The sequence below is a fragment of the Cetorhinus maximus genome, chromosome 20, assembly GCF_964194155.1.
Source record: "Cetorhinus maximus chromosome 20, sCetMax3.hap1.1, whole genome shotgun sequence".
Classification (NCBI taxonomy): domain Eukaryota; kingdom Metazoa; phylum Chordata; class Chondrichthyes; order Lamniformes; family Cetorhinidae; genus Cetorhinus; species Cetorhinus maximus.
In genome coordinates this window covers 73,858,696-73,872,855 of record NC_135898.1, presented here as the reverse complement: position 1 = coordinate 73,872,855, position 14,160 = coordinate 73,858,696, and the positions used below count along the sequence as shown (strand labels likewise).

Here is a 14,160-nt window from a genome sequence, read left to right as displayed (position 1 = left end):
AGTAATATCTGATATACATTCGCTATAAATTCATCTTTGAAAATTGAGAACAGCCAGTCTTTTTAATGTGAGTCCCCAACACTGGGCAGGAACTTAAGGTGAAACCTGTTTACACCAGGCTGCCATATTTGCATTAATCCTTGAAATTTTATTGGGGGAGTAATTGTAGGATTTTTTTTTGTATTTCCTTCACCTTATAGAACCGTGTTGAGGGGGCAGGAGTGCTGTTCTCAATTTTCAAAGGTGAATTTATAATGAACGCATATGATAAGATATTATTTCTCAATTCTCAAACTGCCATTCCACATTACTAAAGGACATTTGATGAAGCATTTGAATCCCTTTCTACTCCATCCCTAAAACTCCACTGGAAATGCAAAGGGCAAGAAAGACCATCGACACTCATCCAAACAATCTTGCAAGATGCACAATATTGAACAAACTCCCACACCACCTCCAACTCTTTACCAATCACGCAATTTCCTAGGAGAAACAATTTTTTTTAAAAATTGCCTCATTGTCTAAGAAGCAGATGTGAGGCATGGGAGGGCTTGTTCTCAGACACCCCCGGGAAATTCAGCATTACATTGTTAAAGGTTCCTCAGGGTAGTGTCCTAGGCTCAACCATCTTCAGCTGCTTCATTGATAACCTTCCTTTCATCATAAGGTCAGAAGTGGGGATGTTTGCTGATGATTTCACAATGTTCGACACTATTCGCAACTCCTCAGATACTGAAGCAGTCCATGCCCATATGCAGCAAGACCTGGACAATATCCAGGCTTGGGCTGACAAGTGGCAAGTAACATTCGTGCCACACAAATGCCAGGTAATGACCATCTCCAACAACAGAGAATCTAACCATCGCCCCTTGACATTCAATGGCATTACCATCGCTGAATTCCCCACTATCGACATCCTGGGGGTTACCATTGACCAGAAACTGAACTAGACTAGCCACATAAATACTGTGGCTACAAGAGCAGGTCAGAGGCTAGAAATCCTGTGGTGAGTAACTCACCTCCTGACTCTCCAAAGCTTGTCACCATACACAAGGCACAAGTCAGGAGTGTGGTGGAATACTCTGTACTTGCCTGGATGAGTACAACTCCAACAACACTCAAGAAATTCGACACCATCCAGGACAAAGCAGCCTCCTTGATTGGCACCCCATCCACAAACATTCACTCCCTCCACCACCGACACACAGTAACAGCAGTGCGTACCAGCTACAAGATGCACTGCAGGAACTCACCAAGACTCCTCAGACAGCATCTTCCAAACCCACAACCATTACCATCTAGAAGGACAAGGGCAGCAGATACGTGGGAACACCAGCATTTGCAAGTTCCCTTCCAAGCACTCGCCTCCTTGATATGGAAATATATTGCCATTCCTTCACTGTCGGTGGGTCAAAATCCTGGAACGCTCTTCCTAACAACACTGTGGGTATACCTAGCCCACACGGACTGCAGAGGTTCAAAAAGGTAGCTCACCACTACCTTCTCAAGGGCAATTAGGCATGGGTAATAAAGACTGACCTAGCCAGCGATGCCCACACCCCATGAATGAATAAAAAAGAAGACTTCAGTGGCGCTCACACCACCTGGCATCAGCCTTGAGTTTTAAGTGTCCCTGCACTTGTTTAATGTGCGCAGAGGCTTTTAGAAGAATGAGCTAAACTTTGTTGCACATTAAATAGGTTTGAATCACTTCAAATAATTTGTGGAAATGTTAGTCATTCGTTAAATATTTCACCAAGTAATATCAATATGTTTCTTTATGAACTTTGCTGCAGTGTTTCTAGAAAAGCAGAAACTGAACTGTGATACCTGTAATGTTGTTAGAATTTATGGTTCATTTACAATATATACATAAAATGTTTTGTTGGGTCTATAGGGTGAGAATTTGGGCTAAACTAGTTAAAATTGCACGTACGCAAGAAGTTTGGGATGTCTGTCGTACAGCTTGTCGATTTTGCCTATTGTATGATGATGGACGATGGAAAGCAGAAAGCTATGATGATGGTAAGATTGGAAGAATAACTTTTTTCCAAAAAAATATTAAGTCCGTATGCATGAACTAGAAAATGTATTTTGTTTGCTTTTTTGGTTATTTCAGGAGAAAATATAACAATAACTGCAAGTGTCTCAGAGGGAACCATTCCCAACGATATAGTGGATTCAGCAAGACATTCTCTACACAAAGTGTGTTATTCTTCAACTAGTTTAGTCAGAATCCTTGCTGACATATGCTTCATTAATGCAGAGGTAGGTCTGAAATTCAATAGCTCAATAATGAATTGGCTTGAATAGCCAACTTGAGTTTCATACAGTTTTTTAAAGCTTTCTGTGCGTTTGTACCAATACAACACTGTTTTTGAAGCCTTGGCATCATCTCTTCAGATGAATAGTACAAAACTTTGACAGCAATGGAACTGAATATCAGATGGTGTGTATAATGGGTGGCCAATTCGAAACCACTGAGTTTATGTCATTGTCTAAGTCAGATTTGTACCTCCTGAACTCTGAGGGTTAAATTATCAGGAATGGCTACACAAACTAGATATGTGGTCCTTAAAATCTGGAACTTGATAGAGATAAACTATTTCTACTAGTTGGGGATTCTGGTTCTAGTTGGCCTAGTCGAAAAATTAGAACCAGACCTTTCAAGAGCAAAATTAAGAAACACTTCTATACTGAAAGGGTAATAGAAATTTGGAACACCCGTCATCAAATGGCAATTGATGCTTGATTAATTGTTGATTTTAAATCTGAGACTGATAAATATTTGTTAACCAAAGGTAGTAAAGGGTTATGGGGCAAACACAGGTGTATGAGGCTAGGTTGCAGATCAACTATGACCTCATTGAATGGCATGGAACAGGCTTGAGGGGCGAAATGTGTTCCAAATTTCCTATGTTCCTATGGATAGGTAGCACCTGGAAGTCAAGGAGAATGCTCAACATTTTTATACCAACAAAATTTTTCCCAACAATGGAATTCCATCCAGTATATTCCATCTGCTAAAAGATAAGGAATATTGGTCTGGAGCAGTAATAAGTTTACTAGTCCTTTTGGACTGTCTGTTCAATTATTCAACATTGACGCCATATTGATAATGGTTATGGCTTTAATTCATGCACAAGTAAGAATCAATACATTACAGTATTTGAGCAGTAATTGCAAGGCACAATTGAGAATTGTATACTACCCCTTGTCCCTTGGATGGAAGCTGTGGCTTTGTTTCATGCCCCTTCTGCACCCTCTCATCATACTCTACACTGAGGGATGCTTGAGTTCCCTAGATTATAGCCTGAGAAAACAGGACAGTGGAAAAATTCATTCAATCTTGCTTTTCTCAATAGCGCCCCCCACCGCCAATTCTTCTTAATCATAAGGTCGGCATGTACATGTTCAGGTTCAGACAATGTCTCATAACTCCTTGTCTCTATTCTTAGCCTTGGCATAAGTTTCCTTTGTTTCCTTGAAAGAAACAACCTTTCTAGCTGTAAAGAAACTATAACTTAAATCTCATTCTCTTTCATAATTCTAATAAAATAAACTATACTCAAGTGAACAAAATATTTAACAGGAAGCTTGCAAAATTTAATATTGAGAAAAAATGAGGGGATTATGTTTGATTTTATTTCAAGAGTTCTCTAATATGCATGACTATTTTTAGTGAGGAATTAGAGACAACCCTTCATATTTCTAACCAGTCCTCCCTCTCTTAGCTTGTAATATAACCATCAGTCACCCTTCACCTGCAGCCAGTTGATTTCAAAGCCGAAAGCAGTTTATTTTGAAGAGCAATAATTTCAGCCAAAAATTTAGTTATTTAACCTTTCAAGCCTAGACTCTCCGAAGCCATCAGTTTTAGAAGATTAGAACGCGTCAACTTCATGTATTTTCTTATTGTTTAGAAAGTGTTTTATATGCATTTTGTCACCAAGACAAATTTATTCTGCAGGGATAAATTGAAATCATGCTCACTTGACCAATGAGGGAAAATCCCCAAGCAAACAATCCAGACTTTTTGCATATTACATGATTATAGTCAATGAGAAATATCGAATTTATTTGATCTATTTTTCATGGAGAAATAAATATAAATAATGATTTATAGGGAATGTTCTGGAAAGATATTTCCATATAAAAGCAGATACTTTTACTGTAGTATTTCAGGAATTGTTTTCTTGGGTGGGGTGGGGGGCATGATTTGGATCAGGCATTCAGTAGAATTTCTACCTCTCTCCTGCCTGTGATTCTGAGTGCATTCAAAGTTCCAGGGCCAGGTTCGTTTAAATGTATTGGGCAAGTGCCCCTGCAATTCCAGTACACATAGGAAGTTATCTCTTTTGGGGGCGAAATTTAAGGAATTTTGCTGCAGCACTTCGGCATCACGTTAATGTTTCAGTAGGGTTCTGGCTTGCAACTGAAAATTGTTCCAAGTTCATCCCTTTCTTCTGTTGTTTTTCATGCTCCTTCCCCATGGCCATAGCAACTCTTGATGCCAGGGATTCATAGATGTCCCTCATGGTCAGCATTGCTCACTATCAATGAAAGAAAGCTGCCATATGACACTTTTTCTTCAGCTGATTTGGATTATACAAAAAAATTAGAAATGCAAAATCCCTCCACATATACATCAATCCCCCACCTTCACCCACTCCACTTCTGCTCAACACCTTCCTCCACGCCCCTATGCAGCCCCATTAGTGCCAGTCCATTTTAAACCCATTTTTTCTGGGTGTAGGAGTTTCAAGGCCGTTAGACAAAAATTTGCTGAAACTTAACTGCATGCATTGTGGGGCAGGCAGTGACTTGCAAACCCATTTGTTTTAGCAGTGGGCTGTTTAACTCAACCAGTATGAGGGAAGGTTGGATAGACTGGACTTATTTCCACTGGAGTTTAGAAGAGTGAGGGGTGATTTGATTGAAGTATACAAGATCCTGAACAGCCTTGACAAGGTGGACGTCAAAAGGATGTTTCCACTTGTGGGTGATTCTAGAACAAGGAGCCACTGTTTTAAAATTAGGGGTCGCCCTTTTAGGACAGAGATGAGGAGAAATTTTTTCTCTCAGAGGGTTGTGCAACTTTGGAATTCTCTGCCTCAGAAATTGGTGGAGGTGGGGTCATTGAATATTTTTAAGGCAGGAGTAGATAGATAGATTCTTGTTAAGTAAGGGAATCAAAGGTTATTGGGGTTAGATGGGAATGTGGAAATCGAAACACAATAAGAACAGCCATGATCTTATTGAATGGTGGAGCAGGCTCGAGGGGCCAAATGATCTATTCCTGTTCCTATTTCTTGTGTTCTTGTGAACTTATGGCATTAGCATTCTGTTTCTGGATTTTCTGACCAGTCACAGAATGTGGGACACGATATTAACTTGGACCTGTCGATGAAAGGCTTTCCATTTAAAGGGACCCCCTACCAGGGTCAGAATGCCTGAAGATAGCTGCTGAAGGCTGGAGGAAGTAGAAGAATGGAAGGAAGACATGGAAAAGCTGCCACTCTGGTTCACTGACTCTTCACTAGAGGTGATGTTGGAGGTGGCAAGGACCCAAAGGGATGTGGTGTTTCTTGTTGATGGTCAAAAGATGCCACCCATGCAGACTAAATAGATGTGAATGGAAGTTTAGGAAACTGTTAGCAGCAGGAGTGTGATCCCAAGAACATGGATTCATTGTCACAAATGTTTATTGACCTCATTAGGTTATGAAAGATGAGTGGCATGCCACTTTGAGATGCCAAGCACCACACTACAACTCTCCCAGCATTGTCCTGCACAGCACTCCTCAGAATAACACGCCTTGCCATTCCAGTCATTCTGTTCTTTTGAGGCACCTCCTCAAATCTCCATCTGAACAGTCAGCACTGATTCTCACCCTCACCTTATAGTGCCATCTCGCATCCATCCCTCACAGTCACCCTCCACACATGTTATTCATTCATATGCAGACATTGCATTTTTCACATTCCAAGCTCTCTTCTTTCTTTCAATGCAGGAGAAGAAAACACAAACCTTCCAGGGAGAGGTAGGGAAATGGGGTGACCATGCAGCCATAACTGCTCTGACTGCATCAATGGAGGATTCCTTGGAGATCAGCAGGATAATGCAGTCATTAAGCAGAGGTGATAGAGAGATGGGGGTCTCCAAAAGACCTGGGTCAGAATTTTATGTTCCCCTGCCAGCGGGTTTGTAGGTGGGGGGGAAAACGGAAAATTTCTCGGATGGTCTTCTCATCGGGCTCACGCCTGCCCCAACATCTCCAAAATTTTATACTTGGATGGGCAAGGCCTAGGCCGGCCTTCCTGCCCTTGCCCCAATTGAGGCCCTGGCCAATTACTGACGACTTAAGGGGCATTTTTCACCCAGCCTCAATTCTCAGGCTGGCGGAAGGAGTTCAAGAGATGGGGGAGGCCCGAAAATGAACCTTTCAGGCTTCGGATGGGAAGGGGGGGGTGCCCCCATCAGCAGCCCCCTTTTAACACCAGGCACACCACCCCCCCCCCCCCCCCCCCCCCCACCCTTGCCATAAGGTCTAGCCCCTGCAGGTGCTCCCTGCCCCCCTAGCCTCTTCACCAACCCCCCCACCCCTATCTGCCCACCAAGCCTCGCCTCCTAACCCCGCCCTGAGACCCCCACACTTATCTGGCCCTGTACACCCAGGTCTCAGACCGTGGGGACTGCTTGCAGTTCCAGTCTTGTTCACTGCAATTAGATTGTCTAGCAGCACTCTGAGGCAGAACTTCCTTTGCGGTTAGGGGTGTATGTCCCGTCTCCAGACAACTAACACTTTTGGAGTGTTAAATGGGTGTGGGGCAGGCAGTATTGGTGGGAATGTGTTCTCTGCCAACTCTCCGGATGGCGGGAAGAGAAACCCTGCTATGCCAAAAATCCTGGCCCTGGTGATAGAATTAGATATTATGTGCCAATTGACAAGGAGCATTCACTCATTTTGAATTGCTGCCATCACTAATTGAAATGTCAAGAGATGCATAATGTAGGCTCTTAACCTTTTCCACTTGTTACTTCCCATCCAATGTCTTCCATCTACAAGTTTTTCAAGGTTGACAGAAGAGCAACAGTGTTGAGAGAATAAATAGGAAGGTGAGCACTCTGAGGATGCAGTGCTACATGACTCGAGTGCACCGGCCACTAGTGCATTTACACAATCCTCGTTGGATACTGCAGTGGAGAGAGCTAGGTTGTCACATAGTGAGGCACACATAATGTGAGCTGGAGCAAGTGCTGGAGACAGGAACAGCAGTGGAAAGTTCCAATCAGAGGGTGCAGGACACCCCAAGCTCTGCTCAGCTGGATGTAGATTCTGATCCTCAAGGGTCTTCCATGAAAAGGGAACTTCTGGAGCTGCAACAAGAAATATGTTTGCTCCTGTCAGCTTCTTGTATCCAGAGACAATGGACATCTTTGGAGAGGGATTGGAGGAACGTATCTCAAGCATGAGTGCCATGATGTCTCAGGTATTTTCCCTGATATCCACCTCCATTGAAAGAATCGCCACCTGGAAGGAGAATCACACATGGTAGGCAACCAAGGGCCAGCACACTCTGACTACTACTTCAAAAAGGATGGAGGAAAGCCTCACCTTTGAGGCTCAATGTCTCACAGAAACTCAGAAAAATGCTCTCTATCTCTTGGCTAACAGAGAAGTGCAGATGAGCCACGAGAAGGAAGATGGGAAAATAGCACATGGAACTGAGAACTCTTCTCGAGATGCTCCCACTGATCACCAATCCCTTCCACTTCAGAGAGAGCCCCACATGCTGGCTCCTGCCCAATGACCGAGTGTGCCCTTGCACAGTCTTTAGCTCCAAAACCCAGAGGATCTCTGCCACCAGCATGTCATCTGTCAGAGTAGGGGAATGAGCAGGTTACTTCTAGCTCTGCTGAAACCACAGAGATTGCACCATGTGGTGCATACAAGTGGCAGAGTAATATGAAGTGGATAAGAAGGAGTATTAATTTCACAAAAGGATCCAGTTGGGTGTGTATAACAATGTTCATAATGTTATGTATGTATTTATTCAAATGAATGAAGCACTTTATGTAAACTCTATTTTCCTGCCATCTATTTTGCTGCATCCCAAATTCCAAACGGACAGCAGTCTTCAGGTGAATGGCATGACCAAGTTGGAAGATGAGGAAAGGTGTGAATTTAATGGTTAGATTTTTGACTGTGGGAATGCATTGTGTAGGGGGAGGGGCCACAGGGTTTATGACTGCATGTGGTCTCATGCACTCACTGGCACACACTGTATAAGGCTTTTCTCCTCTTCCTCCTTTTCCACCTCCTCCTCCTCTTCCTTGAATGTCAAGAATGCACCTTTGGATGCACCTTTCTCTTCTTGCAGTTCCATTTCTCTCTGTTGCACAATGTTACACAAGGCACAGCAGCGAACAAGCATTCTGGCTTGCTCAGTGACCTCCCTTGTGGTCATGTGGTTCCTGTTGTACTGCTCCCCTACATCAGTGTGTTGGTTTCTTCGCAGGAGCCATTAATGATCCTCAGACAGTAGCTCTTGTCTGCAAGGAGCCAGTTGCTCATGGTCCAAGGTGGCGGAAAAACTTGTGGGAGGTGTGACTGTCGCAGCACGAATGAATATGGCAGCTTCCAGGATATCTTGCACTGGCATGCATGAAAATCTTCTAGTGGTCACCGGCAAACGTTGAGGGGAGTGGCATTTCTTCTGATTAGTAAAAATTCCAGACTGATTTGAGGGCTCCTTAATTGCCACATATGTGCAGTCAATGACTCCCTGTACCTTTTTTAAATTCATTCATGGGATGTGGGCATTGCTGGTGAGGCTAGCATTTGTTGCCCATCCCTAATTGCCCTTGAAAAGGTGGCGGTGAGCTGCTGTCTTGCACCGCTGCAGTCCCTGTGGTGAAGCTACACCCACAGTGTTGTTAGGAAGGGAGCTCCAGGATTTTAACCCAGTGACAGCAAAGGAACGGCAATATATTTCCAAGTCAGGATGTGAGTGGCTCGGATGGGAGCTTCCAAGTGGTGGTGTTCCCATGTATCTGCTGCCCTTGTCCTTCTAGATGGTAGTGGTTGTGGATTTGGAAGGTGCTCTCTAAGGAGGCTTGGAGAGTTCCTGCAGTGCATCTTGTAGATGGTACACACTGCTGCCACTGTGTGTCAGTGGTGGAGGGAGTGAATGCTTGTGGATGGGGTGCCAATCAGTGGGGCTGTTTTGTCCTGTATGGTGCCGAGGTTTTTGAGTGTCGTTGGAGTTGCACTCATTGAGGCAAGTGGAGAGTATTGCATCACACTCCTGACTAGTGCCTTGTAAACAGGTTTTGGGGAGTCAGGAGGTGAGTTACTCGCCACAGGATTCCTAGCCTCTGACCTGCTCTTGTAGCCACAGTATTTACATAGCTTGTCCAGTTCAGATTCTGATCAATGGTAACGCCCAATTTGTTGATAGTGGGGGATTCAGCGATGGTAATGCCATTGGATGTCAAGGGATGATAGTTAGATTCTCTGTTGTTGGAGATGGTCATTGCCCAGCACTTGTGTGGCACAAATATTACTTGGCACTTGTCAGCCCAAGCCTGGATATTGTGCAGGTCTTGCTGCATTTGGACATGGACTGCTTCAGTATCTGAGGAGTTGTAAATGGTGCTGAGCATTGTGCAATCATCAGCAAACATCCCCACTTCTGACCTTATGATAGAAGGAAGGTTATTGATGAAGTAGCTGAAGATGGCTGGGCCTAGGACACGACCCTGAGGAACTCCTGCAGTGATGTTTTGGAACTGAGATGACTGACCTTCAACAACCACAACCATCTTCCTTTGTGCTAGGTATGACTCCAACCAGCGGAGAGTTTTGCCCCTGATTTCCATTGACTCCAGTTTTGCTTGGGGGCTCCTTGATGCTACACTTGGTCAAATGCTGCCTTGATGTCAAGGGCATTCACTCTCACTTCATGTCCCCTGTTTAAAGGGCCAGTGATAGGTGGAGATTGCCAAAAGATGTCATAGACAAAAGGGCAAAGAGGTGTTGACGGTGGTGGTATTAGCTAAGAAATGTGCTAATGGTGACATTAAGGGTAGAAAGCAGGATGAGCAGTGTACAGATAGCTCTAGTGGGGGTGGGGTAGGGGGAAGGGATCAAAATAGGCTAAAAGGTAGAGATAAAACAATGGATAGAAATACATTTAAAAATAATGGAAATAGGTGGGAAAAGAAAAATATATATAAATTATTGGAAAAAGAGGGATCGGAATGGGGGTGGGGATGGAGGAGAGAGTTCCTGATCTAAAGTTGTTGAACTCAATATTCAGTCCGGAAGGCTGTAAAGTGCCAAGTCGGAAGATGAGGTGCAGTTCCTCCAGTTTGCATTGAGCTTCACTGGAACATTGCAGCAGGCCAAGGACGGACATGTGGGCATGAGAGCAGGGTGGTGTGTTGAAATGGCAAGCGACAGAGAGGCCTGGGTCATGCTTGCGGACAGACCGAAGGTGTTCCACAAAGCGGTCACCCAGTCTGCGTTTGGTCTCTCCAATGTAGAGGAAACCGCATTGGGAGCAGCGAATGCAGTAGACTAAATTGAGGGATGCGCAGATGAAATGCTGCTTCACTTGAAAGGAGTGTTTAGGCCCTTGTACGGTCATGAGAGAGGAAGTAAAGGGGCAGGTGTTGCACCTTCTGCGGCTGCATGGGATGGTGCCATGGGAGGGGGTTGAGGTGTAGGGGGTGATGGAGGAGTGGACCAGGGTGTCCCGGAGGGAACGATCCCTGTGGAATAACGCCGGTGGGGGGAAGGGAAGATGTGTTTGGTGGTGGCATCATGCTGGAGTTGGCGGAAACGGCGGAAGATGATGCTTTGAATGCGGAGGCTGGTGGTGTGATAAGTGAGGATGAGGGAGACCCTATCATGGTTCTGGGAGGGAGAGGAAGGTGTGAGGGCGAATGTGCGGGAGATGGGCCAGACACGGTTGCGGGCCCTGTCAACCACTGTGGGTGGAAAACCTTGGTTAAGGAAGAAGGAAGACATGTCAGAGGAACTGTTTTTGAAAATGGCATCATCAGAACAGATGCGATGGAGGCGAAGGAACTGAGAGAGTGGGATGGAGTTCTTACAGGAAGCGGGGTGTGAGGAGCTGTTGTCAAGGTAGCTGTGGGAGTTGGTAGGCTTGTAATGAATATTGGTGGACAGTCTATCACCAGAAATTGAGACAGAGAGGTCAAGGAAGGGAAGGGAAGTGTCAAAGATGAACCATGTGGAAGCAAAATTAATACATTTTTCCAGGTCCAGATGAGAGCATGAAGCAGCACCAAAGCAGTCATCGATGTACTGGAGAAAGAGTTGTGGGAGGGGGCCGGAGTAGGACTGGAACAAGGAATGTTCCACATACCCCATAAAGAGACAGGCATAACTAGGGCCCATGCGGGTACCCATAGCCACACCTTTTATTTGGAGGAAGTGAGAGGAGTTTAAGGAGAAATTGTTCAGTGAGAGAACAAGTTCAGCCAGTTGGACGAGAGTTGTGGTGGATGGGGATTGTTCGGGCCTCTGTTCGAGGAAGAAGCAGAGAGCCATCAGACCATCTTGGTGGGGGATGGAGGTGTAGAGGGGTTGGACGTCCATGGTGAAGAGGATGCAGTTGGGGCCAGGGAACTAGAAATTGTTGATATGATGTAGGGTGTCAGAGGAATCGCGGATGTAGGTGGGAAGAGACTGGACAAGGGGAGAGAGAATGGAGTCAAGATAGCAAGAAATGAGTTCTGTGGGGCAGGAACAGGCTGATACGATCATTCTGCCGGGACAGTCCTGTTTGTGGATTTTGGGTAGGAGGTTGAAGTGGGCCGTCCGAGGTTGGGAGACTATGAGGTTGGAAGCTGTGGAAGGAAGATCTCCAGAGGAGATGAGGTCAGTGACAGTCCTAGAAACAATGGCTTGATGTTCAGTGATGGGGTCATGGTCCAGGGGGAGGTAGGAGGAAGTGTCTGCGAGTTGATGCTCAGCCTCTGCGAGGTAGAGGTCAGTGGGCCAGACAACAACAGCACCACCCTTGTCAGCAGGTTTGATGACAATGTCAGGGTTGGACCTGAGAGAACTGAGTGCAGCAAATTAACCATACCATAACTAAAATTATTTAATATTTACTGCTAACTGAAAGTTATTAATTTTTTTGATATTTATTTCATTTTGAGAAAGTTAAAGTTTAACATTATAACTTACTTATTCAGGCAGCCATTCAGTTGTTAAACTCAGAAGGTGTTCAGTTTAACAACCATGCAGCTTTTCCAAAAGATAAACAGAAGGATCTTCAGGAATTTGGAGCCAAAAACCCAGAGGAAGACCCAGAATGGATAACTTACAGGTATTCTGAGCTTCTGTTTTTGAGACTTTTTTCCTTTTGTAAACAATATGCAAATATAATGCAAAAATGTACTGCAAGAAACTGAAAATATCAAAGAATTTTGCATTTTGGAAATAAAAATGCAAGACAGAGATGAGGAGAAATCTTTCCTGAGGGTTGAGAGTCTTTGGAACTCTTTTCCTGATGTCAGAAAGGAAGAAATCCCAAGGAAATTTACTACCTTTATACAGCCTTCCGAAGTTCTCTTTCTTATTCTCCCCCCACCACCGCCCCCGCCCCCCCCCCCCCCGCCCCACAATGCCCACCATTACTCATGGAAGTTCAGGATATGCCCATAGTGGCACAGGTCCCTAAATGAATTGTTTTAAATCGATTGAACAGGTTGGGCCTATACCCATTGGAGTTTAGAAGAATAAGAGGTGATCTTATTGAAACATAAAATCCTGAAGGAACTTGATAGGGTGCATATGGAGAGAAAGTTTCCTCTTGTTGGAGAGACTAGAACTAGGTTGACACAGTTTAAAAATAAGAAGTCTCCCATTTAAGATGGATATGAGGAGAATTTTTTCCCTAGAAAGCAGTGGAAGCTGGATCATTGAATTTATTCCAGGCTGAGTTAGATAAAATTTTGATAGACAAGGTAGTCAAGGGTTATGAGGGGCAGACAAAAGTGGAGTTGAGACCACAGTCAGATCAGCCATTATCTTAATGAAGGGCCGAATAGCCTACTCCTGCTCCTAAGTCCTATTTTCTTCGTGTTCTTTGTGCCTGCATCTGTGCTTCCACCCTCCACCTGTAGATCTCCTTTGTGTCTGCAGTTCTCCTTTGTATTAGGTACTACTCCCAGGTCAAGGAAGCAGTGGCCACATGGACCAGTATTTCTTATTATCCAATAAAGGTACAATTGATCCCATTACAATTGATCCCATTACAATTAATGCAAAGTCATTTTTGAAGCTTCTTAAAACAATTGCAGATTTCACAGACACTACAAAACACAGAAATTACAAATTTCCCTTACTGTGCTGCTTCAAGTCAAAGGTCATCACAATATTCTTTATTCACTTTTCATTTGTGTATTTTGTACATTGAGGACTAAATTCAGTTCCTCTTTTACTGCGGCAAAAATGTACTAATTTCATGTTCAGAAGAAAAATATAGCTGTGGTAAAAATAAAGATCACAGTACTATATCGTATTATCCATTGAAATGAAAGGTGAATGGCATTGAATTATTTCCCGGTGGTTGTGTGAACAATATTAAGTAGTACAATTGTAATTTCATTGAAATTTAGTAGTAATGGTAAACTGATACCTTAGTTACTGTCAGTTCAGAAAATTACCAAAGGATCAAATGTGCCAATTGGCTAAATTAACAACACTTTCCAAATCTTCTTGCAACGTACTTTATTATTCGATCAGCTTTCAAATTGATATTATTTGCAAATGTGTGAATCTTGCTTCCTATGCCCTTATTCAGGTCATTAATCTTTTTGGGAATGGTCTTTGGGCATTGGAAATTTACATAGGTCCTGAGGCATATTGATTGGCAAACCATTATTTCCAGAAAAAAATTACTATCGCTTTAATAAAGTAGCCTATTCATTAAAAACAACAAATGAACAACCAATAAACACTTCAAAAGCAATTAATTAAATCCCTGAAAATATCTGATTGAAATCCTTTCAGCAACCATTGGTCCTGCACCCAGTGTATCCCATATACACTCAGAATAAAACGAATGTTAAACATTCAACAATAGTGGGGGGAAAAAAATCATTAAACTTACCCAT

At 43.7% G+C, this 14,160-nt stretch overlaps 1 protein-coding gene across 1 annotated transcript in view; it reads left to right on the top strand.

Annotated features, from left to right (window-relative positions):
- Positions 1-14,160, top strand: part of cfap46 (cilia and flagella associated protein 46) — a 229,251-nt gene that overhangs the window by 69,279 nt on the left and 145,812 nt on the right. Inside the window, exons 14-16 of the mRNA XM_078565203.1 lie at positions 1,898-2,025; positions 2,120-2,268; positions 12,235-12,368. Coding sequence (XP_078421329.1) covers positions 1,898-2,025; positions 2,120-2,268; positions 12,235-12,368 — 411 coding nt within the window. The remainder of the gene's footprint in view (positions 1-1,897; positions 2,026-2,119; positions 2,269-12,234; positions 12,369-14,160) is intronic.